The 25,759-nt window shown below is 39.3% G+C and overlaps 2 protein-coding genes across 5 annotated transcripts in view; both read left to right on the top strand.

Moving 5' to 3' along the window:
• The first annotated feature begins 6,104 nt into the window (after positions 1–6,104).
• On the top strand, positions 6,105–21,121 carry klhl14 (kelch like family member 14). 2 transcript variants are annotated; one of them, XM_004079388.4, is made up of 9 exons: positions 6,105–6,711; positions 7,392–8,292; positions 9,516–9,637; positions 13,080–13,169; positions 15,503–15,581; positions 15,838–16,028; positions 16,279–16,437; positions 18,473–18,630; positions 19,471–21,121. In XM_004079388.4, exons 2-9 carry the CDS (start codon positions 7,415–7,417, stop codon positions 19,609–19,611), a joined length of 1,818 nt encoding a protein of 605 aa, XP_004079436.1. In that variant the 5' UTR covers positions 6,105–6,711; positions 7,392–7,414; the 3' UTR covers positions 19,612–21,121. The 2 variants fall into 2 exon arrangements, with proteins under 2 accessions (XP_004079436.1, XP_023821254.1); XM_023965486.1 differs by lacking the exon at positions 6,105–6,711 and having other exon boundaries at positions 6,776–8,292.
• Positions 21,122–24,538: 3,417 nt separating this feature from the next.
• LOC101173258 (voltage-dependent R-type calcium channel subunit alpha-1E) overlaps positions 24,539–25,759 on the top strand; it is a 67,947-nt gene continuing 66,726 nt past the window's right edge. Inside the window, exon 1 of one of the 3 annotated variants that reach the window (XM_020711142.2) lies at positions 24,539–24,773. The gene's annotated coding sequence lies outside the window, so the exon portion shown is untranslated. The remainder of the gene's footprint in view (positions 24,774–25,759) is intronic. The other 2 variants (XM_020711144.2, XM_020711145.2) reach the window with 2 other exon arrangements.

Genomic DNA, 25,759 nt, shown 5'->3' with positions numbered 1-25,759 from the left:
ATGATATTTTGCACCCTTTTTCAATTTTTTACAGGCCTCAGAACATTGATAGTGGTGTAGTGGAGGGGGTTTGCTAATACAATGGGGCTCATCTTGCAATTCTCCAAAGGAATAACTATCAGTCCTGCTACAGCAGCTTCAGCATCCCTTGGTGACCGCGCCACTGAGCCCGTGCTCGCTCCATCGCACCCCACTCCACGCCTGCTGCCACCCTGAAGGTAGATGCATCACGCTGGGGAAACTACGCAACAGCTCCCCCCCTCCACCCTTTTCTTCTTTCTCCAGCCCCTCAAACCTTCTCTGTGGCAATGTGGCCTCCTGTGGCCACCGCCCCCACCCCCCAGAAACACAACTTTTGGTCTCCGCTGCAGCCTCGGTCCCAACTGCCCAGACTCTCCCCCAGGTGAGACTCAATGTGTCCTCCCACCTGAACCGCACAACTGGTCTGCGTTTGTCATTTGAGAGTGCCACACAAACACACACAGTGAGCGCACACACTCCTGCGCTCACTCTGGAGGGGACACCGCCTGTTTCTTTCTGCTCACCTCCCGGCTGCTGGCTGACTCTGTGAGCCGTGTCTGCGGTGACTGCGCCATGTGTGGGGGATCTGGGGGTTTAAAACAGCAGGCCTCCCATACTCCCTCAATGGCAAATAGAAATGCTCCCACTTTATTTTACACGGGGTCTTTTCTAAATCATCACCTACTAACTTTAATGTGAAATGACAAGAGACAGAAGGAGAAAACTGGTCGTGTTGAAGAGTATATTTGGGATTAAATTAGTTTACAAATGAATCTAATTTTCTCAGAAAATATCTCAATTTTGCCTTTTTTTATTTACTCATACAATGTTAACTTATTGCATTCTCTGTTTTTATTCTCTATGAGTTTTTTTTTACCTACTACATGTATTACTTGTACCTTTTATGTATTTGTTTCATCTCGACACAGGGTAGGTGACAAAGTAAGAATTTTATAGAACTTTGCTTTTCTGTCGGATATGACAATAAACCCTTCAAATTTATGTCATGAATTTTCCAGCACAGTGACATTCATACTCTAAATTCAAACATGTTTTTTTTTTTCATTTTCCAAAAGAAAATTGATCACAAAAAAAATATTTTTTTTACAAAACTTTATTTTGAAATTTAGAAATCCGGTGCTTGTGTCATAGTTTACACATCAGAACATATTTTAAAAAGTGTTGAAAAACCAGTTTACTGTTATGATAAAATCCTTATTTTATTCAATTCAATTCAATTTTATTTGTATAGCCCAAAATCACAACAACAGTCGTCTCGATGGGCTTCGAAGTAAAACATGAAATCAAAAGGATCACGAATACAAAGAGTTCAATAGAAAAATACTAAAATGAACTAACAAACTGACTAAGCTATACTGGCATCCCTGCCCTTAGACCCCCCTTCGCGGTAAGGAAAAACTCCCAAAAAAAACGGATTCCGGTTTTTTTGGGAGTTTTTTATTAAACTGATGCAAAAATAACTAAAATACTGTTGTACAATATATCATATTTTAGGAAAGTTTTGGAAATAATTATCAAGAAATGGAGTATTTTTTGCGAAAAAGAAACTTTTACAATCTGCCATGAGTTGAAGTAATCCCATTCTGCATCTCCAGACTATCTACAGAATATGGACTTTTTATTAAACATCATAACTATATCTTTAACTTGGATCAACTGTGACAAATACATTGATTTTGACCAACATAATAATGATAATAATAATAATAATGATGCTGATTTCTGTAATAATCTTTTCTGATCATGATCACTAAACTCTCCATTAGGATAATTTATCTGTGATGTCTAATAACGGTTTCTGAAATAATGCCTTTTAATGTAACCAAATAAACACTTTCATCTTTGATATTAATAATATTCGTAGATTTGATGAATGATCTGCACTTGGATTGGTAAAGTATAAATAATTTTGAATGGAAGTTAAGAACCAGATTAAAAGAAAAGAAAAGCCCACTAGGGGGCATTGTAGTTGTGTGTATCAGTTTTTGCTACTGACAGCTAAACAGAAGAAGACTCTCACGCTGGCCTTGGCGGAATTGTTCCAAAACAACACAGAGGATGAAGAATTCAACTGATTCATTGATTTCAAATAAAATAAAGAGTTTAGTTGACTTGTTGGCATATTCTTCATGGTTATGTGAATGATTGTTCATAAGCTGCACTAATATACGAGATTCCTCCAATGTTTCATGACGCTAAATAAGCATCTATTATTGTTTTCGATTCAGTCACTATGGATGTTCTTGGTAATTTATTTTGTTCAATGATTTTTTCCCAAAAAGTGCGACTTATATGTAAATATTTGACTTTGTTTTTGTTCATTTTGCAATTTTTGACTGTCACAACTTATATATATATATAAATATATATATATATATATATATATATATATATATATATATATATATACACATATATTTTTTTTTTCGTGACTAATTATGCTAAGTTTGTTGTATTTCGTTTGTATTTTTTATCATCTCAGATTGTTTTGATTGCGTAAAACATACCACTTCCAATTTACAAAAATAAATACTTATCTTCTTTTTTGTACAGTATAGTTTCAGAGTTCACATGCTCACATTACAACACTTTTTGGAATCAGGTTGTTTTCAGGACTTTGGTCAGTTGCAGGAACGTGGTTTTTGTCAGTTTACACAAGGGAGTGGGCCAAAACATAAAATCTACAATATTTACATGCCAAATTCTATTTCCAATTTTAAGCAATTTTTTTCTCCCTCCTTTCAGTCTCTTTTAGAAACAATTACAAATGGTAGAATAAATTTAACAAAAACTTTTGTATTTTAACATCTCCTTGGGAAATTGCATCAAACACAAAGTGCAACCAAATAAAAGCAGTAAAAATGTTTTTAGAATATACCAGCAGGTGTTTTCTGACCTACTGCTAGCTTGAGCCTCTTACAGAGAAACATTGGATCAACCGGCCAAGTGTATTTCATTATTATACTCAGAAATACTATAGGTGTTATTTAATAAAATTATAAATTGAATGTAAACAGAGAAGTCACTTCATAATTAAAACAAGATAAAAACAACATTGTCTCTTTAAAAATCTTTTTCTAAAAAACTCCTTTATTGAATTCTAACCAGTTTTTTTTTCTTTGCTTTTGGTTTTCACTTTTAACACCGTCTTTATTTTTTTATTTTTCTACGCCTCCAAGCGCCTTGCGAGAGGCAGGCAGGTTAACCTTACTCCGAACATAAAAACCCAAATTGGGAAATTAGGAAAATTGGGGGGAAAAAAATCCCAATTTTCCCAAAAACAAATCTTCTAAAAATAAAAAAAATTCAAATTGATCGATAAAATCAATGTATCGCCCAGCCCTAGTTACCACCGTTTTATTGTTGGTTTCATTCCTGCCCACTAGGTGTCCTAGCTGTATTTTTGACCAAATACAACTCAAATCATCACCTCTTTTCTGATGTGGATTTGGTATTTTGTGTCATGGCATGAAGCTCTTTACTCGTCACCTTTGCCTAAAAGAGAAAGCTCTTGCTTCCAAAATTGTATCCAAACAGGTTTCTTCTTACTAAGCCATCATATGCATTCCAACTTTAGAGACTTGTTAGGGACTTATTTGCTGAAGTTTAGCAATTTCTCGGAGTTTGTAGCCTCAAACCCGGATTTAAATAAAATTGCTTGGACTTCGAGAGTTCACTCCTGGAAATTGTCAGCTATTTTTTTCTTTTCTTTTCCTTTGCTGCTCAACATCTTAATTCCTATGGAGGCAGCACAAGCTTACTTGAGTTTTCTGTTTTGTTTAATTGTTTGGTTCGGAGAAATGACCCTGTTTTTTCATGTCTAATCTCCTAACTTGATGAGAGGCAGAAAATGTTTTCTTATGGTCTGATTTAAATGATCCACAGCACATGAAGTTGTGTCTTTTTTTCTGCACACTGCTGAAATCCCTCCATGCATTTACTGTAACATCCATTATCACTCTCTGAAGATGCGTCTCATTTTCACTTTTGCCTTCTATATTCTTACATAAAAAATGACAAACTAGAATCATTTTCACTAAAAAAAACAAATCCCAACTTTGACTTTATAGGATGTGATATCACAACACACTTAGTTAACAAAATATTTTTACAAACAAGATGATATCACCCCCCCCCACCCCCCCTTCATGATATTAATATGATATGTTCTCTGATCTGTAAACAGCTGGTTATCTTGCTTTTCCACGATAAGAGAAAGTGCTGAGGATTTACGCTTGGTGAGCACATTTGGGCTGAATCTTTCACACGTCACAAATTGCAGATGGGAAGCAGTGATCTTGAACAGCCGATCACATTTCCGTGACCATCTGACACCTTCCATTTAGGAAAATAATACTTTCTATCTTAGCATACCCCTCTGCAACAGCCAGCCAGAGAAATTATGCCTGGTGGCGTGCTATTCACAACTTTGGAGTGCGCTGATTAAAAGCTCCCCTTTAGTTCTGTTGTTAAATGACACAGAAATGTGGAGTTGGCTGATTTTATTCTTATGAATCATTGGGATTTGACATCACTCTTTCAAAATCAAAGCATCAAGTTATAAACTGCTTCTTTCTTTTAAAAATCATATCTGAATTAATAGCAGGATTTCCGTTTCATCTCTTCTTTGTTCCAAACTACCCCCCCCCCCCCTTCCTTTGCTTCCTTGATGCTGAAAACAAAACAGACTTTTTATCCATAGAGGTAGATTTGGTATCTGGGTAATATGACAGATAAAAATGCGTCGGGTTAACTGGTACAGAGAGTTGTAAATCACTGTACTGTGATTCTCAAAGGGTTTAATTAGTCTAGAAATTCTTCTCTTATCTGATGACCCCCCCCCCCCCTTCCCCTTCTCTTGCACACTGCAACAACTTACAACCATAAACGCCCTGCAATCTGAAGACCAGTGGCCTCAGGAGACTGAGTTGCTACAAAGAGCTGAAAGAGTTGGAAATGGTCATTTTATTGTGTTAGAATAGCTCACTGGAGGATTGGGTAATGTAGTGCTAACTGGGAGTTGGTAAAGATAACAGTATGTGGGTCTAAAGTGAAATACGATGAATTACTCTAATGCTCTGCAGTCACAAGACGCCTGAAAATTGGGCAACACAATTATAGCAGTACAAAGCAATACAAACTACTTCCGTGGCGGTTTTAAAACTACAATTAATACTGCAGTACTGCACCCCCCCCCCCTGCCCATTACTAATGATTACTATTTGAAATGCAGTGCACAGTATAATTAGTTATCTCAGAGTTCACCTGGATTGAAAACTCTGACTAAAAGTGGGGAATTATGACAGCTTGTCATCAAGCACTCAAACATCAGTGTTATGGTTCCTTCAATTATACATGCTACCTTTATATGTGGCCTGTTAATGCTTGACAGTAGCATTATATTGCTCTATTTCATAGCTTATGAACAAGCCCATTTATCCCTATCTGTCATTTTTTTATAACTTGTGAAGCAACTGTCACATCTGCTCCCATGGGAGTCCTGTATATAAGTTTATTTAGTCTAATTGAGCTCAATTTTTAATTGACAGTTTCAGGTCCTTACAACTAATTCTGGAATATGGTTAATGGGTATTTTGAATTTTAGCAAGAAGGACCAAAGGGTGGATTTTTGGACATCATGAGTTTCCAAACCCCCAGATTTAGGGTTTTAATGCTTGTTTTCACGCTTGCATTTAAAGATTCTGGTTGTTTTAAAAATGATCGGATCAGTTAAGGTGATGGTTTATGAAAAGAAGTGATGTTTCTGAGTCTTATTGTGTAACTTTGGATCACTTTGTGTGACATGAAAATTGTGTTTGACTCAAACACCATGTGGGCATTGTGCTGCACATTATTTATGACAGAAATGCAAAAGTTGAGTGGAGAAAAGCACCTTCTTTTGAAGGACTAGGGGAGGCAGAATGAGATGAGGGGGTTATTTTGGCGATGGAGATTAAGGCAGGGGCTTTTTGTCATTTGTGCGAGACAAGCCATTCATCCATCCAGTTCACAGCCAAAAAAAGGCTGGTCCCAGAAATTAGCAGTTTCAGCTCAGCAGCAAAGTCGTCGGGCTGTGAAGGCAGAGAGAAATTGACTAATTAGCAATGCGCACTAAAACTTGACGGTTCTCTCTATAACAGCGAGGGAAAGACTCGGTTTTTCTCCCCCTTTCTCTTTTCTTTCTTCCATAGATGTTTGAAATCGCAGTCATTTACGCTCGACAGTTTTTACAATAGCCTTGAGCCATAATTTTGCGAGTCTCTCCAGCATCCATACCCCTGCATGGTCTCTCTCCATCGGCCATGCACGACCGTTTCTCTCCCCAACCGTGGATTTCCTATTACTCTCGTTACGACTCACTGAGCCCCAGGCCCAAGGATAATGATGTGTTGTTTCTTGGTAGCATAATTTGTCACACGTATATTTCTTCTTCTTCTTCTCTTGCAGAAAGCACAGCTCCCTCTCACACTCTCACACACTTCTTGTTAATTCAGAAGAACAAATGATCAACGTCAACAAATAACCTAAAATAGTGACTTTAGGAGTTGGAGTTATTTTGAGACGACTTTAAGAGAAGACATTTCTTTTCTAAAGGAAGGACAAAGGAAATATTCAGCAGAAATTGGGAACCTGAGGCTTACTTTCTTTTTTGTGAAGAGCTGAAGTCAGGTAAGTTTGGCTGCTCACATCATTTAGTTGTGACAGGCGCGTTTGGAAAACCTCCCGATATCGTTACGCACGCGCCTGTGCCAAGTTTTAGCCACATTACGCACATAGAAATCGCGTATTTGAAGCTCCAAAAAAGCGACGCGTCAGCGTGATATTCTCAACTTTACGGAGAACTGCGTTTCGGCGGATTTTCCTCGATACAACTTACGGCCGCGTAGCGCCAACGAGAAACGCTCCCGCACGGCGTCTGACGGTCTGCTCCGTGACAAACTAATTGCTTTTGTGCGAGTCCGTAAATGTGTGCCATGTGTGATGTCCTGTTTGTCGGAGGGTGTGAGGCTCGTTCGTCCACCCAGGCGGATGCTTCTTCCTCTGAGCGCGTCAACTTCAGCCGAGAGGGACGCGCCGCCGCAGCGTCTCCTCCGTCTCCTCTTTTGACAGCGCCCTTTAAACCCCCCAGCCCTCCATTTAAAACCACATTGTTGTCGAGTTAGAAATGAACCAGAGTTGCGCGTTTGGCTTTTGTTTGCTGCTTTACGAGCATAGCTCAAAGTTGGAGGCGCCGGAAGCCGCGTTGTTGGACGTCTGTTTGGTGGACAAATCCCCTGTAATAGTTGGCTGGAAGCATCTAGGTGGAGGACGATGAAAGAATGACCTGCGGGCTTTATTTTGTTGCCTAGGTGGCTTTCACATTCAGGAAGTCATGTCCAGATCGGGCGATAGAACATCCACCTTTGACCCAACGCACAGTGACACCCTGCTGCACGGGCTCAACCTGCTATGGAGAAAGCAGCTCTTCTGTGATGTGACTCTCACCGCACAGGGACAGCAGTTCCACTGTCACAAAGCGGTATTGGCATCCTGCTCGCAGTACTTCAGATCTCTCTTCTCCTCCCACAATGTCATTAACAATGAAGGAAGTAAGGGGGACCAGGGCAGCAGTGGGACCCCCTCGTCCTCTCCTGATGACAAGCTGCTGACCCCCAGTGCCAGGCCCATCAATAACCTGGTGCTCCAGGGCTGCTCTTCTATTGGATTACGATTAGTGTTGGAGTACCTGTACACTGCCAATGTTACTCTTTCCTTGGACACTGTGGAAGAAGTGCTGTCGGTCAGCAAGATCCTCAACATCCCCCAGATTACTAAACTCTGCGTGCAGTTCCTCAATGACCAGATCTCTGTGCAGAACTACAAACAGATCTGCAAGATTGCTGCGCTGCATGGACTGGACGAGACCAAGAAGCTGGCTAACAAGTACCTGGTGGAGGACGTGCTGCTGCTGAACTTTGAAGAGATGTGCGCCATGCTAGATGCTCTGCCGCCTCCTGTGGAGTCAGAGCTGGCTCTCTTCCAGATGTCAGTGCTCTGGCTGGAGCATGACCGGGAGACCCGCATGCACTATGCTCCAGACCTCATGAAGAGACTGCGTTTCGCCCTCATACCTGCCCCAGAGCTGGTGGAGCGGGTTCAGTCTGTTGATTTTATGAGGAGCGACCCCGTTTGCCAGAAGCTGCTCCTGGATGCCATGAACTACCACCTGATGCCCTTCAGACAGCACTGCAGGCAGACTATGGCCAGCAGGTGAGGACAGCAAGAAATACACACAAATATACCGGAGGGAGCTTCTTAAAGTTGATTGAAAGTGGTGATAATTTATCTCAGCAAATCAAACTCTCAGTTTACATGTGGGCATTAGTTGGAAAGAGGTCAGCCAGAGTTGTTTAGCTCAAGATTAATGGTTTTGGGGCTTTTCTTCTTGGGAACTCACATGCATTTATTACATTTTTTACATTAAAACATTTAAATATTTTACTAGAAAAGTATGGTAAAGTTGGCTGTCAGAGATATATTTTTCGAGAAACTATTCTTTTACCTGAGTTCAAATAAATTAGGCTTATTTCATTCATATTTTTGTCTTGCTAGTTAGTCTTGTTATGTTAGTCGCGTTTGTTAACAGATTAGACAAGGTCAAAGCATTAATTTAAGGAGAGAAAAATCAGTATTGAACTTTTTTTTTAGTAGATTTTCCATAGACAAAAACACTACAAGTGAAAAGTGATTACAAAAGATGACCAGACAGCACATTTCTGTCTCTATTTCCCCAATAACAGATCCATACTCTCAGGGAGCAAAGGATCTGAAATCATCATAATTAGTTTCTCATGCCACAGTTTCTCTCTTCTCAATTAATCACTATTATCTATGTCCAGGGTCTCATTTGCATATGAATACCCTCCAAATGGGCCAATATTAGGAAGAATGTACACAGCTAATGGTGATGTAGCCATGCATTATAAAATAAAATATGATAAAGATTAAAAAAGGCGATTGTGTTTGAACTTAAAGGCCAACCACAATGTGTGTTTTTTTGTTTTGTTTATGATGACACATTACTAGTGAGTCATTTATTGTCTTATTATGGTCATCAATGTGTTGAAAATTTGCTGCTTTGAAGTAAGCAAGTAGACTGAAATAGAGGGGCGTCACTAGAATTATTTGAACCAATGAAAGCTTTTAGTCCCCAGATTGGCTCCCTGCTGGGTTTGACTGACTTTTGAGCTGTTTGAAAGTAATATCTGCAGCATTATAGGTTCTTACACTGCACATTTCAAGGTTTACTTCAAAATAATCAAGTTTTTTCATATTATTTAGTCGTTTTATCGTCAAATATTTAGCTTTAAAATCTGTCCGGGTGGAGTTGAGCTTATCTTGACATTGAAGAGTGTTTTTTCAAGGCCTTATACCTGTTCTCTGTTGTCTCCTTTCTGATGCGTGAACACGCACCCACATTTGTGAAATTGCAGAATCCGTTCCAATAAGAGGATGCTGCTACTGGTGGGTGGTTTGCCTCCTGGACCCGATCGTCTCCCAAGCAATTTAGTCCAGTATTATGACGACGACAAAAAGACATGGAAGATCCTCACAAGTGAGTCGCAGAGGCTCTGGATTTTTTTTTTTTTCATCTGCCCCAGGCATCTTGTTTAGTGGTTGTTCTGATGAAAAATAGCTCTACCTATGGATGACTTTAACACAGGTTAATTTCTACAGTATCAAGAAGAAGGAGTTCCCTAAATCCTTCAGGTTATAATGTATCACTATCACTTTTAATATAAGTTTTTAATCAGAGCGTGACTTCACAGCAGTGTGGAGCTTCATGCTCGGTTTCCCTTGTTTTTGCTGAAATACGCTGACAGGATGTATGATGAGATTTACTTGGATCTAATGATCTATTGTGGCAGAGATGGAACAACGACAAATGACACTTTTCCCTCCAGAGATTTTAAAAGTCGTTAGATTTTTTTTTCAATCACAGTGATCATTGTTTTTGCCCAAATCACCACACACATGCTAACACGTAGTGTGGGCATCAACCTGGTGCTGAGGTGAGTTAAAAAACAGGAATTGAGTCAATGGAACTGAGATGCTCAGATGATTCTGGAGCAAAAGGCAAAAAAGTAAAACCTTTGTATTTTAGGTTGGGATTAAATTCTTAATTTCACTGTAGAAAATTAATTCTAATTTTCAAGTAAATTGTTTTTTTCTCTTTTAATGACCTACACTGGTGTTTTCAACATGTTCTTCTAGCTTTTTTCTGATGATGAAGGACACAAAGAAAAAGTGCATTTCATTTTGACGTACAAGCTACAGTCAGTGGGTCAAAAGCTCTTTACTCCGCTTAATTCTGATGCGTCCACTTGTAGATGACTAGATCCATGTGCATCTTTGTTTTGCTCATCTGGCTCCAAACTGTACAGTTGGACATGTCCACTATTGCTCGCCATTAATGTTGCACTGGTAATGTTAGGTTGGGAGCGGCTGTAAGCTAGTGTGAGAGTGTGTAAGCAGATAATTCTCAGTTATGGGTGATGGGAAGGGGAGGGGAGGTTGCTCTGCACCAATGGTCCCACCCACTACTCAGAGGGGAATTTCTAATCAGCTACTGCCTCTCTGCAGAAACTACATCCTAGAAAACGATTTTTGCATTTAAACGGCATAATTCTAAGTAAAAGACCACTGGGAACTTTTTAAAGTATCTTAAAAGATAATCAGAGTGGGTTTTTAATGTTTATTTTTAACAGCTTTTATATTTCATAGTTTCGAGAAGATACAGGCATTGATTTCACCCCTGATCTGTACCGTACCCTCTGTCCCTCCATCTTCCATGACCTTTCAAAACTCACCATCACATTGTTGCCATATTGCAAAGGTCAAAAATAGAGCTATTGGGGAGCAATACATCTCCTTTGCATCATCATTGCTGAACATATTGAGTTTTGTTGGAGTCATATCTCAGTTGCCTCTTTTCATTCTTACACATTAACCTTCAGTGTATCTTCTCTCGTTTGGGCTCTGCAGTTTATCGGCTCACCTTAAATGTGAACAAATCGGCTTTTTCCTGTTGCATCTTTAAAACTCTGCTGTTGGCCGTTGAAGCTCATGTAAATTCAGAGCTGCTAGGCTTCCTTTTTGTCAGAGGGTTCTGCATACATAACAGCTGTAAGCTCGCTCGGGTTGTGTCGTCATTTTCTCATTAAAGCCATACTCATGGGTATAAACTACTACAAGCAAAAGGTCAATGGGGATTTCCATCACTCAAAACTAAAAAAAGTTAACACTCAAATGGTCCGTGGCCAAGTGGAAGGACAAAACTGCAAAATCATCCCCTTAACACATCAGTGACCATCTGATGTAGTCCCCTCACAATGGATGTGGAATAGAAGATTATTAACATTCAATCATAACTTTTCAATGAGGCGAAACCTGAGAGGGACAGCCTTTGATTAAGACATTCATCAACACAATTTAGGCAGAATCTGATCCCTCTTGTGTCAGAAAGATCCACCGCTCCGTGATTGGAGTGGAAAGTTTGCCATCTAGTGTACCCACAGCAGCGTGGCCAAACACGAGACAAAGGCAGGCGAGGATACGGCCGCAATGCTGGACCAGTTTCACCGTCCTCCTTAAATGAAACTGTTCCTAAAACTTCCTATTTGGAAATAGATGGCAGAAGAACATGTCATAGAGATTCGAGTTAAGATAAAGGCCTTTAAGGCACATCAAAGCTGGAGCAGCAGTGGTGCAAAAGCTGTGGAGTCAGTCAACCAACCAGAGCCGTGCCGTCTATACAGAGGCTTCTGACTCCCTCTAGTGAGCCCTGGAGCTCACTGTAGACTGGAGTGATGGCGTCACTCTCAAAGACGTGTTCCTCCTTCTCTTCTCTGTAAAGGATTTATTTGAGAGGGTCAAATCAGATTCCTCCTTTTGTAGTTCGCAATTTTCTAGTTGGATAAAAAATGATTGATGTTCTTCTTTCTTTCACAGCATGAGGGTTATTATGTCTTCCCAGTGTTCTCCAGGATCTCACATCTCCATTTTTTTCCCCCCAAACACAAACGCTGGAGCTTTTGACATACCATAAACCAATAATCTCCTTTTCCCGTGGGGAAGAGGTGATTTTAAGTATGAGTACAAGTCACTAGACATCAAATAAAAAAGCGCTCATCCGTGTCCTATATACTGCTGACTGACTGATAATGTAAATAGCATGTAAAGGAATTTGGCAGTCATATAGCACTCGTCTTTGAGGTGCAACGGAGGCAGGCAACCTAATCCCTTCCTTGGAGATAAAGCTGTGTTTAGTGTATGTGGTATTAGTATCTGAGACTTCCTCCCATAGAGGAGCGGCACATGTCAGCCAGCTTGAGTAAGATTGCAGGGAGAGGCCAATTGGAAAGAAATGAGATTCAAGGCTGTCTAATTTTGCAGCAACTGTGATCCATCAGGCGATGGGGAGGTGACAGTGGAAATGACTGATGGAGACAGACAGGTGGGCTTTAACATTTCACTGATTTGCGCTCAAAAAGCACCGGGCCTGAGATTTATTGAGTGAGCACGATCATGTTCATTATGACTGTCACCTAAGACCATTTCTCTACATCTTAATGGGGTCACTTCAGCAGGAGAAGATGGAGGAGAAGACCAAAAAAAACACGCGCAGGGCGAAGAGCCACCCTTTCCAACGTCGCACTCTGTTTTCGGATGTAGTACAAAACCGCATGAATCATTGCAACAGCGAGATTGAACAAAAGCAGGTTGCGTCAGTGGAGTCGGTTGTTTTTGTGCCTTCTAGCCGAGCTAAACCTCAGAAATAGAAATGTACTGTCCTTATTACACAAAGAGATAGCAGCTGAAACAGATGCAGGTTGACAGCTAATGCTCACTTTTATACGTCGCTTTTTTGGGGGTTATTTGAGAGTCTAATAGTCCACAATCCAAAGGGATACGCCGTGATGTTGATAAATCCTGACAAGTGAAAGTTGAGGTGGGCCTAAATGATTTCTCACCTTTGACTTTTGTTTGTCTTCTAGTAATGCCTTACAACAGCGCCCATCACTGTGTGGTGGAGGTGGAGAACTTCCTGCTGCTGATGGGCGGGGAGGACCAGTGGAACCCCAACGGTGAGCCTCCACCCCTCCATCCCTGCAGCCTGTCTTTTCCTTCACTTACGCAAAGCAAACATTTGTCATTGCTGAGCCAAACTCGGAGTTCTGGGAGTTTGACCCCATCAGAGCTGATGTAACACTTTCAGAGATTTTCAAACACTCAGACTCAGAGAAAAATCAACTCTAAGTGGACAAACAACACTTCAATCGGCACTTATCAATAATGGACACAGAAAAACAAGTGTTTTTAATGTTGACAGATTTTTGGTGTCAAAACACTAAGAGGAGGTTTTTGGAAAATTGTATTAAAAGTTAAAAAACAGAACTCTGCCTCTGTTATTTTATTAAAAATCAAAATAATATGTTAGTGAAGTTGAAAGGAAGCTAAATGTTTCTTTTTTTCCAGTGAAATTAGCATTTTTAGAGACTTTTTTTCTGAAAAGACTAAAACTTAAGGAAGGAAAACTAAGTTGCTGTAGCTTAAACAATTCATAAACAGCAGCACTCTTCTGTTAGGATCACGATTGATAAAATACACTTTTGGGTTGTTTGTTGTTTATACTTTGTTGATCAAATGAAACAAGATTATTGAACTATGGGAAGGATGGAGATAAAAATGGATAGACGTGTTTTTGGATTGTAGGTTTATTTGAAGCAATGAAAACAAAAAAGACCAAAGATACAAATACAGAGACAAGTCAAAACAAGTTCATATTTTAGCTCATAAATTGTTTGCAAAATAAAGAAAATAAGTGAAGACAATGCCATCTTCTTGACATTAAAATTGATCATAAATAGACATATAGTACACACACACATACACACACACATGACACATTGAATCCATTACATAGAATGGATGTCAAATAGAGTTTGATTGCTTGAAAGGGAGTGGAAAGAAGATAATTTGTATATTCCCTTCCCCATCCCCATGTTTAACATAGTGCTAATTTATTTAGAAGTTATTTATAATTTGTTAATTTAAGCGCAGATTATAAATAAAGTAGCAAAAATGGGATGTTTATTGACCCTCATCAAAATATATTTGTACATAAAAATACATGCTAGAAAAAATGAAAATAATGGTGGTTACCAGAGAAGCAATGATTCACTTCTATGGGGTCAAGTTAAGATCACCCAAAAATAAACGAAAAACAAGATTGTTAAATTGAAAGAAATATTGAAAATATTAAAAACAAAACATTGTAAACAAATAAATAAACAGTTTTAAACTCAAAAGTTATTGTCATATTGTTAACTTGGAGGAATTATTGAAAACCTGAGAATAAAATTGTAAATAAAAATAAAGTAATACTGTAAACTTGAAAGAAATTAAACAGTTTTGTGTCACAATTTTGTTATGATTGGATTAATAATTTGTTTATTACAAAATAACAAAATCTACAAAGTCTGCATAATCCCTCTTTAAAATGTGTAAATAAGCAAATAACAATGAAGACAAACTTTCTGTTGGCGTTTTATTAAGCAGGTGTGATACAGTCAAACCATAAAGGCTAAATACATGTTAAATTAACACAACAATTGTTTGGCAGTTTCAGGGTAAACGTACTAGTATGTACTAGGGATGCAATGATTCACTTTACCAATGAATTGTTTCAATTGTGGCATCCCCAGTATTTACTAAGAATGTGACAGACTTTATGTATACCTACAAATAAAAACGTAATAAGGCTAAAGTTCAGACCACAAATTTTGGTTCCCAGAGGAAGGAAACATTCATTTGACTGTATAAGAGAACTGGACTGAGTTATCCCTCCCCTCCCTGTGTTCCAAACAGGAAGTACCCGCTGGCTCCAAGAAGCCAAAGTCCTATAGACTTTTAATGAGAGATAAAAAGCTACTACTCAGTCAGTCATTCTATTTGTCAGAATAAAAATTCTTGCTCTGCTACCTTTTTTAACTCTTGGATCAATCACTGCTTACTGACCACATCTGGCTTCAACATGATGGTGTCCACATTGCAAAAATATGGCATCTGAATTGACTTCATTTGGTTGGAGACGTCATTTTCCGAGTGACGTCATACTCACTCTGTCCAGTTTTCATGTACAGTCTGAATGGAAACATCTGATCGGTTCCAACTTCCAGTGAATTGACAAGATGATAGAAGAGACGCTGTCTCTACACACACACACACACACACACACCCACACACACACACACCCACACACACGCACACACACACACACACACACACACACACACACACACACAAGAAAACATCACAAATTGCAAGCTGTAATTGTCTGAATCATCTGTGCTCTGGTGTGCAAAACCTGCACCAATAAATATCCTAACCCGGTACTTTAATTTATTTCTGTTTGCAGGAAAACACAGCACTAATTTTGTCAGCCGCTATGACCCCAGATTCAATAGTTGGATTCAGTTGCCCCCCATGCAGGAAAGGTAGGCTTGTTTACCTTTTGAGTGCAAGACTGACTGAGATGTTGGTTAAAAACACTGATAGAATGTGTTCCATAAATCAGCACATTCTTAATTTTTTTAAAAACGTCTTTTAGTTTTATTTTGAAAATTTGGTACATTTTTGATCTCACAACTTTATGAACTAAAGAAGGTAGAAATTAGAGATTTATTTTTGTGTGACTTAAGTGGCCATGTTTGGTGTAGGTTCAATGGTTGTGTTGTGTTGACACATTTTCAGGAGAGCCAGCTTCTTCGCCTGCCGCCTGGATAAGCACCTGTACGTGATTGGCGGCCGGAATGAGACAGGCTACCTCTCCAGTGTTGAGTCCTACAACCTGGAGACGAATGAATGGAACTATGTGTCATCTCTGCCGCAGCCTCTGGCTGCCCATGCAGGAGCAGTGCACAATGGGAAGATTTATATATCAGGTCAGGAGAGGCGCTGTGTCTACACGCACACATCATCTGTGCAACAGTAGTTCCCAAATAGATGAGTTGTAGGCACGAGCTGAACCCAAAACATGATTATTGTCCAATTTTTACCTGTTTGTTTTAATAAAAACAAAAGCAATAGCAGGGAAATAGCTTAATCATAGTAAAGTATGATATTTTCTTCTATTATAGACCATATGTGCAACCATTGGGCGGTATTTGATAGTGCTTTACTTACACGTTACAGGAGGAGTGCACAATGGCGAGTATGTGTCCTGGCTGTACTGCTATGACCCAGTAATGGATGTGTGGGCTAGAAAACAAGACATGAACACGAAGCGTGCCATTCATGTCCTGGCTGGGATGAACGACCGTCTTTATGCCATCGGTGGAAACCATTTGAAAGGTAAGCGCTCCGGCCCGTCAGGGAATAAAAAAGATGAAGACACGTACTTTTCTTTTCAGGTCTGTTACATTTTTATATTTAACAATATGGCGGGTACGAGCCATTGACAGCCTTGGTTCTTTCTCTCTTCTATCTTTCAATGTGAAAGTAAAACAGAATGCGTTTCTTTGCAATAGAGCCCAGTTTCATTTAAAACACCTCTAAATGCAATTGTGTCTCTTCATCCCCATCATGAGCTGTCATGGAGTCTGATGATTGCTGACTGCAGGGGAGTTTCTGAGCACCTCCTTTCGTTTGATTTATGTCTTTCAATAAGACTTGTGTTGTGTGTAAAAAGGTAATAGTTTGGGTTTTATAGCCATTCAGAGACAGGAAGAAACAATAACAAAGATTCAATGAACATTTATCAGCAGTGTGTTTCATTTTCAAGGAATATTAGATGGAAACTTATACGTTACCTCTAAAACAATAATAACAAACAGTAACACCTAAACACAGAAAAGGGCATCTAATTTTTTGTTAGATTCAGTTTATAATGTTCTATCAATACTTTTAAACCTTTAAACCCGGAGTCCTCTAAAACCTTATTAATTATTATTAAGACTGAAGGAAACGATTAAATATCTTTCCTGGTCAAATTATGCAGCAGCACAAATAGCATGATGGTTAAAGAGCAAAACTTTATTTAAAAAAAACAAGAAAATAAATATTTATTTAACCAATGCTTCTTTTTTCCCGTTCTTTGAATCACGTGAAGAGTCAAAAGTTGTCAGTTGTTTCTGCAGAAAATTATTTTCAGAAATATAAAATATCAGAAATATAATAAATAAGTTTGCTAAGTATAATTAAGAGAAACTATGACAGGATCATTAATGTATTCAGGGATGTATTTATATGGACATGTATCTTTTCTACTTTTTATTATTTTGCCTTTTCAATCAAATCATGATTAATCATTCTACATGTGACATATCTATGCCACAATCCTTTTAAAACCCAACTATCTGTTATACCTTTAGAATCCCGCTCCGATCATCTTTTGATCTATTCTTAGTGTTCCCAGCTCTTTTAATCATGATTATCCTGCTTTTAGCCAAAATAAAATAAAACCTGTGTCCTTTTCTAGGATATAGTTTCTGCAGGGCGGCAGGAGTTAATTAGAAATTTGCCTCTGAGTTGAGAGCGGGACCATTGTCGTGGAGCAACCCCGCCTCCATTCCTCTCCCTGTTGCTGTGAGCTCGAAATAGGGAGCTTTTGGCCCGCCCAGTGTATTTTCTACCCCACCAATAAGCCCTTTTTCAATTGGCATTTTTTCATTTGCTTCGGATTCACAAGAATTTGAATAAAAAAATACTCATAAATGTAATTTTGAGCTTAATTTTCTCATGTTTGTCCCCTATCGTCAGAAAAATGCCACAAAAACATGTTAAAAACAACAAAAACACAATTTTCATTGGAGTGGGTCTTTAATGAAGTGAATTGTTGCATTCTGACTGACACTTATAACGTAAAAAACTGGTATGCAAACACATATTGTGGTAAATTCAAGAAGGGTTTATTTTTTTATTGTGTTACTACATTGCACCGGGCTTAGTATAAACCATCCAATAGGTTTTTTTTAGGTTGTGGTTTTGTAACACACAAATCATATATTGAACTAAAACAAAACCGTGATCCAAAAGTCGAGGTTTGGAGTGAATTGTTGCATCCCTATTATAGATAAACTGTACATTACTTTTGTCTCTTTTTTTAGTAACCTTTTGATTGCCTGACGTAAACCAATTCAAGCAATAGAAATCGGAAGCTTTCCTCAGATTTGACAAAAAAATCAGTATCACAAGTCCAGAGGTGCCCCCCTCCCCCGAGTACTAAGTCAACAGAACTCTTTCAAATCAGCCCCTATGAAAAACTGCTGTTCAACGAAACAGACATTTGACTAAAAAGTTATCATGGGGGATATAAAACTCACAATGTAAACCTGATCTAAAATGTAAAACATTAAACATTGAAAAGACGTTCTTGGTCTCTCCTCAGGTTTTTCCCATCTGGACGTGATGCTTGTTGAGTGTTACGACCCAAAAGCAGACCAGTGGAACATCCTTCAGACGCCCATCCTGGAAGGTCGCAGCGGTCCGGGCTGCGCTGTTCTGGATGACAGCATTTACATCGTTGGAGGCTACAGCTGGAGCATGGTACTGAACATATAATACAACATTTGTATGAAACTGTTTATGAATATAGAAACAAAAACAGGAGCAAAATGTCAATTTGGATCTAAAGGCAATGTCAGACAGCCACAGTTTGCACAGGTGAAGATTGGTCATACATGAATTATGAAGAAAAAATGAAAAAAAAATTTGGTCTTTATGTGTAATTTCCACATGAATGAACCACGTTAAAGCCACAGAATTATTATTAAACCACACAAAAAACACGTAAATCAACATAGACCACGAACCGTGCATGATTATTGAGCTGTTTATATACAAGGTATTGGTGACTCGTGAGTCAATTACATAATTGGAACGTGATATGTGCGCCGCATAGGCAATATAAAAGTTTTACATCGCAAAAATCCGTTAGACACAAGTGGAACGGTCGTGGAAAGCCACAAATTTGCGTATCCATCTTGCAGAAATTAGGCACAATTACATAAGATCTACATAATAATTGCCACAACCTACGATAAATACGCGTTCACTGTGTAATCTTCAACCAACCAGAAATTTTGTGAAGCTCAAAACCGAATTCACAAAAGCCTCAACCGACATCTGCGCACATCGACGAATGAGGAACGCAAGAAACACTTGAATTATCACGCATGTATCGTCAAAGACCGAAATTTTATTTGTGGAAAATAAGAACAATGTATGTAGTGGCTGTGTGACAGATTTTAGGTATGGATTTGTATTGGCACTTTTTTTCATTTTCAACCTGAGTTATGGCATTTTTATTAAAAAGAAAAACTTTGCTGCACTGTTGAAAATCCAAACAACACTTGGAAGATTAAATATGTTTTTTTTCCTCCTCAGGGAGCCTATAAGTCTTCAACCATCTGCTACAGCCCAGAGAAGGGAACGTGGACAGAGTTGGAGGGGGAAGTGGCCGAGCCTTTGGCGGGCCCGGCCTGCTCCACCGTCATCCTGCCCGCCTGCCTCCCTTTTAACAAATGACAACTAATCCACCGGATGGGCGGCGAGGGTGAGGAGCAGGAGGGCGATTGGGTGGAAGAGCATCCTTGAAGAAACAAAAACAGACAACACTGGTGACAAACTCTCCATTCGCTGAACGGAGGACTGTATAAATTATTTTTTTACAGGTTTGACCAGAGCACTTTCGTTTTTCTGTACAGAAGGATTCAGAAAAAAAAATGTGAGCCCTGCGTCAAACTCATCTGTGTTCTGAGAAATGGTCGCTCCCACTTTTTGCTTTTATTTAAATGGCTAGTGAGTGTTTTTGACTTCTCTTCTGTAGCACGCATAGTGTTGAGCTGATAGCCTTCAGATCCATGTTATCTTGTATTTAGTAGCAGCAGAGTTCCAGTGAAATAAGGTGGTGTTTCATTGACCCATGTCGGCACACCGAGTTTTACAAGGGTTGGGTTTCTTACATTAACTGTGATGATATATGTGTATAAATATTCATCAGTTTTGTTAATAATTTTTGCCTGGGTTGTTCATTTATACAACAGCTGTCTTTTTCTGAGAAAAAAAGTAAAAAAACAAAATAAAATAAAAACTCACACTGTGTTTGGGCTTAAAAAAATATGTCCATAAAACTTTAACCAAACTGCTGACAAGCTATGAAGAAAAATGTACTGTAAATATACCTGGGAGCCCTTATAAATGGTTGCAACTGACTGTAAAAATGATAAAAATACACAGCAACACCCCCCCCACCTCCTTCAATCCCAGTTTAATCATTTTTTTAAATAAATTATCACCTATTAAAACAGGACTCTTGCCAAACGTTTGTTGCAGCTTTTCTTTGTGCCACAGGCAGGGATAACTAAAGAATTGATTACCTGTATAGAAAAACTGTTATAAAATGACGGTACAATCAAATTGTAATTGCTGGCAGTTTCTTTCTGGTTTGTATGTTGGGGTGAAAGTGACGATCTGAAAGGAAGAACGTTTTCTTCCTTTCTCAGTTCAGATGAACGGGCCTGTTTATGAAGGAGGGGGAGTCTTTTGTGTATTATAAAATCCAACTTGCAAAGATGAGTGATGCACTATTTGTGAACTTTTTATTCAAAGTTCACTGAAATGTACAATTAATTTATGTGCTGTGTTTTACAGATGTGCAAATAAATCCAGTTTTGTCTACATTATTTAGGTTCAATATCTTGACTCAGAATATTGTCACAGTTCCTGTTGAATCCTGTTGGTTTTTTTTTGCCCTCTTGTACATAATCGCCTGCAGTGAAACATTTTTGTGCACTCAAGTTTGGATTTATTCTCAAATCCTGTTATGTCCTTTGCATTTTAGAAAAAATACAATAAAAGATCTCTTGATGATTAAAATAAAAAGCCTTTGTCTGATTTTAATGAACCAAAAAGTTCCCTCGCCATATTTTAGACCCAAAATAGCAAAAAGCAAGTTATGAAGATCTTAAAAGACCCACTCTGATCCTCTTTTGATCTATTTTCAAAGTGTTCCCAATGGTCCTTATGAATATGCCATTTTTAGCCACAGTAAAAAAAAATGGTTTTGCTTTATAGGACATGGTTTCTGTAGAGCGGCAGGATTTCATTAGATGTTTGCCTCTGAGTTGACCAGAGCAACCCCGACCCCCTTCACATTGCTAAGAGTTCTCTGGCGCGCTCTCCCGCTAGCTCACAGCCTCTCACACCCTCAACCTAACATTGTTGGTGTAACAAAATTGTCTAGCATTAATGGAGCTATCCAGCCATACAGCTTTGAGCCAGATGCCAGCTCAGACAAGGAAAATAATGACGTACATGGATCTATTTGTCTATTAGAGGACGCATCAGAATGGGGAGGAGCAGGGAGCTTGTAGCCCCGCCCAGCATATTTACTAAGACGTAAACTCTTTTTTTTAAACCGCTTTTTTATGTCTATGTACCGAATAGGGATGCCACAATCCTGTAACACTGAACTGTATGTTAGACCATTAAATCCCTGCTCAAATCATCTTTTGATCTATTCTCAAAGCATTTCCAGTTGTCCTTTGATTATGATTACACTGCTGTTAGCCAAAAAAATGTTTTAAATATATAAATATAGCTGTGTCCAAATTCCTTTCCTACTTTCTTACTCACTACATGGTGCATTAGAAAGAAAGAAATTCCCACTCCATTCTCCGCATTTGTCTAAACAACGTTGAGCTGCAGACGAGCCGTGCTCTGGAGGGCCCCCACTGGGTGATGTTGATTGCTCACCATTGATGTGGTGAGCATTCAACAATCCAGCAATCAATCCAACTGGATTCCTGTGTGGCAGCCTTTTACCTTACAAACCGAGCTACCCATATATTACATGGTGCAGTAATGTCCAAATCTACAACTCTGCGAAAAACCAGTGTGCATCGATGCACAGCGCATCACTAGATTGGCGAATATAGACCCCAATGTATTGCGTCGGAACAATTTTTTTCCAAAAAAGGTATTTTTTTTGATAAACCAACATTTTTTCTCTTCAGAAGACAGTGTATTCATAAATGATTGTCGCAAAACACTCATATTAATTAGATTTTAACTTCCTGAAATAGACGATGTCATATTCGCCATTTAAAAAGAAAAAAAAGTAGTGAGTATGGTGTCCGAATTGCTTTTAAAATTCAAGGCACTGACTAGATAGTCCAGCACTATTTAGTTTTAGTTGGGAATTAGGGTGGAAATTTGGCCACTTAACTTTCGAGGACAATTTCTGTGGAGCAGCGAAAGTTCTTCATTAGAAATTCACCTGTGATTCGCGAGCCGGACCATTTGTATGGAGCAACACCGCCCCTCTTCCCCTCTCTGTTGCTGAGAGCTTGGGGCAGAGAGCTTTCGGCCCGCACAGCATATCATCTATGTCACAAAAACAACATTTTTTAATCTGCATTTTTTTCATCTGCTTCTTATTCACAATGATTTGAATAAAGAAATACTCACAATTTTAAGCTAATTTGTCTTTCTAAATGTCCTCCATCATCAGAAAAATGATACAAGAACACGTTAAAAACAGCAAAAACATGATTCTTGCAGAGGGGGTCTTTAAGTGTTCAAATTCTCATGCTGTACTTCAAATAAAATGTAGTTTACTCACCGTTTTGACTGCAATAGTTTCCAACAAAAAAACAGGCATGTCTCTGAGGACTGGAGGGAAAATTTTTGCTGGTCTGGATTCGCACATATATCCTCGTCTAATTATAGAACACTCCAAGACACACTGTGCACATTATAAAATTCTTGGGCACATGTCTGAAGATGCTGGCAGTCCCTCCTTCTCCGTTCAGTAAATTGTCATAACTAACAGTTGAGAAGACTGAGCAAACAGAAGCCTCGTCCTGATTAAGACGAGAAAAGATGTCCATGGAGAGAATTAAGTTTAGACAGAGAAATGCAGCTTTAATGTGAGCGAGCAGCACGTGGGTTTGAAGTCTTCATTTATTCTTCAGTGTTGGTGGCAGCAGATGGTTTCTGCACTGCTCTAAGTCCCACTCTTCCTCAGTCTGGGGAATAACCAGATTGGTTAAAAAGAACACGGCTGACCTTTTAATTAACTCCACACACTTCTGTTTTAATCAAAGTATTCTGAATCACATAAGGGGGACTGAACCAGCACAACCACTCTATTAAGCTACTGAAACCATTAGGTGTTTACCATTTTGTTATGAAAATTATGTCTGCCATCATGAAAGCAATTATCCATTTGCCTTTAACAGGCAGTGTGATAATGTAATGTCTGTAATCATTTGGGTGGTTTAAAATCAATGTGATGCTATTACTATAAAAATAAAAACAAAGCAGAGTAAATAAAAAATGTTTGTTAGAAAAATAAATTTTTAATCAATAAAAAAAAATATAAAGATGAGACAATGACAACAAAAAATGCATTAAAATACCTTAATTTAGTGAGTTTCGCTAAATTTATTTTATAAGAGGATGAAAAAAGTTGGCCACAAATTTCCACGAAAATTTAGTGGGATTTAATTTACTTGCAGCCTTATGTAAAATATTTACGAAAAACTATTTTTTTGCCAGTAAGTGGTAATTAAGCTATAATAATCACAACCCCCCCCCCCCCCTGATTTGTAATTACCCATCAAAAAGTGCATAATCCTAATGTTTTGGGTTCTCATCATCGAGTTAGTAGTGTGTTATTAACAACAAGTACTTGTATGTTTAAGTCTCAAAGTTTAAAGTGGCCTGAATCCTTGCTTAATGTAACAATTTACTGCAAAACGTACTTTGTAAGTTTCTAAACATAATTTTATTATTACTGAACACAAATGCTTTTAATATGTTTTAATAGAAACTTAAACATAATTACAGTCAAAGTGGTAAATGTTTGCATTGTTAAGAATAGAATTTTACTATAATTTCATGTCCAAATATCAAAAACATGAAAAAACACATGAATAAAAAAATCAAGTGAAACACAAGCTCTAAACTTAAATCTAAGTCTGTTTTGTCTGTGACATTAAAACAAGAGTATTTTGAGTTTTGGATGAACCTCAATGGGGCCAAAATGCTCACTTTTTGTAAACCAATAGGTAACTTCTTTATTTGGAAACCTATTTTAGAAAGATTTTAGAAAGTCGTGTAACTAGTTTTGTAATACTGAAAAAGGATTTTATTCTTTCCAAAAGCGTCCAACACATTGCGGTTTTGGAAACCCCCCCTTCTGGGGCTCCATGTGTGCGGCTTTAGCTCTCCATCTAGTGGCATATGATATGTCTCGGAGCATCTGTCTCCTTCCCACCTCCAGACCACCGCTTCCATCCAAACCTGTTGCGTTTCTTTTCTTTCTTCCTGAACAGGTGGTTTTTTTTGTCTCTTTTTTTGTCAGAAACACTTTTCTGAACTCCGCAGACAAAGTTAAAGGCGCGCGCATCGTAAAGCGCACAAAAAGTGACTCATATCGCGGCAACGTGCGCATGCAGACGGCCGGGATTACAGGGTTTCTGTGCGTGTTTACGCTCATCTGTGACACACTCCTCTGGCTCCCTGCCACCGCGCAGTATTTATAGTCATACATCAGTAATCAGCACTCAAGGATTCCTCTCGAAACATCCCCTCACCGGTAAACTTGGGCTGACAGAGAGGCGCGCGGAGGGGTTGGATTTAGGATCCACCTGCGGTGATGAAGGAGCGCGCGGCGCCTCAAGGTATGGCTAATTTATTGATCGTTGCACGAGTTAATTGATATTTTTTGGCAACTGTCGCGGTTGCTGCACCCACCCACCCCTCACCCCCTCCAGTTTTCGCTTTTTGCATCCGTCTCTTTCCGCGCGCGCGGCTTGTTTTGGGGTGTTCTGCCTGTGCGTCAAACACTTCCACAAGAATGAAGAAGCCTAATTAGCAGCACCTGTTAACGGGCTCGTTAATGCATTTCTAAGGCGACTGCCGACCTGCAGCTGACGTGCACAAATTAGAGGAAAGGGGGGGGGGGGGGGCGCGCCTGTTGTTCCAGTAGGCTCCACAGTGGCTGCACTAATTAAAGCGTAGGAGATCACAGCCAGGAGCTGGAATTCTAATGTGATACAGAAGAGCGTCTCCACACAAGTGCTTTAAGTTTCATACATTTCCCAGATAAGCTGGACGCCTGCAGCTGCAGCCACATGCTCATCTTCAGTGCCCTGCCCTTTATGATTCATTTCATTTTTGTTTGAATCATGTCAGAGACCCAGCCTGTTGAACTGCCTGCCGCCCCTGCTGCCTTTTGTATTTGTCTTTCCAAAGCAAGCTGGTGCAAACATTTAATTTCCCCCGCAGAACAGACTCAGAGCAGACTGATGGAAACAAGCTGGAACATTTCTTTCCAACTTGAAATATCTGGGCTAATGATCGTCAGCCCACTGCTGGGCAGCACAAAGCTGCAATCAAGCCACCCGTGTAAATGTGCGCGCTGACCTATAGCCTCTGCTGGCTTTCAGATGCGCGCTGCGCCGGTGTTGGAGGGCAGAGCTCAGCTCAGACTGAGTCCAGTTCACGTCTGAGGAGCCCCTGCTGATGATGACTGAGTCACGGAGCCCTTTGCTTCAGCTCCTCCACACTCAGTCATCTTCCTTTCAGCTCCAATGGAAGCAGCCTCGTTTCGTCTGCCTCTTGACTGGCTCGTCAGAGGAACTTGCTGTTTTCCAGCCTCGCCTGC

This window comes from Oryzias latipes, chromosome 17, assembly GCF_002234675.1.
Source record: "Oryzias latipes chromosome 17, ASM223467v1".
In the NCBI taxonomy this organism is placed as follows: Eukaryota; Metazoa; Chordata; class Actinopteri; order Beloniformes; family Adrianichthyidae; genus Oryzias; species Oryzias latipes.
The sequence above is the reverse complement of the archived record's forward strand: the minus strand, read 5'-3'. Positions and strand labels throughout refer to the sequence as shown.

What these genes read in the sequence shown, in the direction of transcription:
- klhl14 (XM_004079388.4), top strand. Translation starts at nt 7,415, where the DNA reads ATGTCCAGATCGGGCGATAGAACATCCACCTTTGACCCAACGCACAGT. An exon ending in GACATGGAAGATCCTCACAA is followed by an intron (nt 9,638 to 13,079) that starts GTGAGTCGCAGA and finishes TTTGTCTTCTAG; the next exon opens with TAATGCCTTACAACAGCGCC. An exon ending in GGACCAGTGGAACCCCAACG is followed by an intron (nt 13,170 to 15,502) that starts GTGAGCCTCCAC and finishes TTCTGTTTGCAG; the next exon opens with GAAAACACAGCACTAATTTT.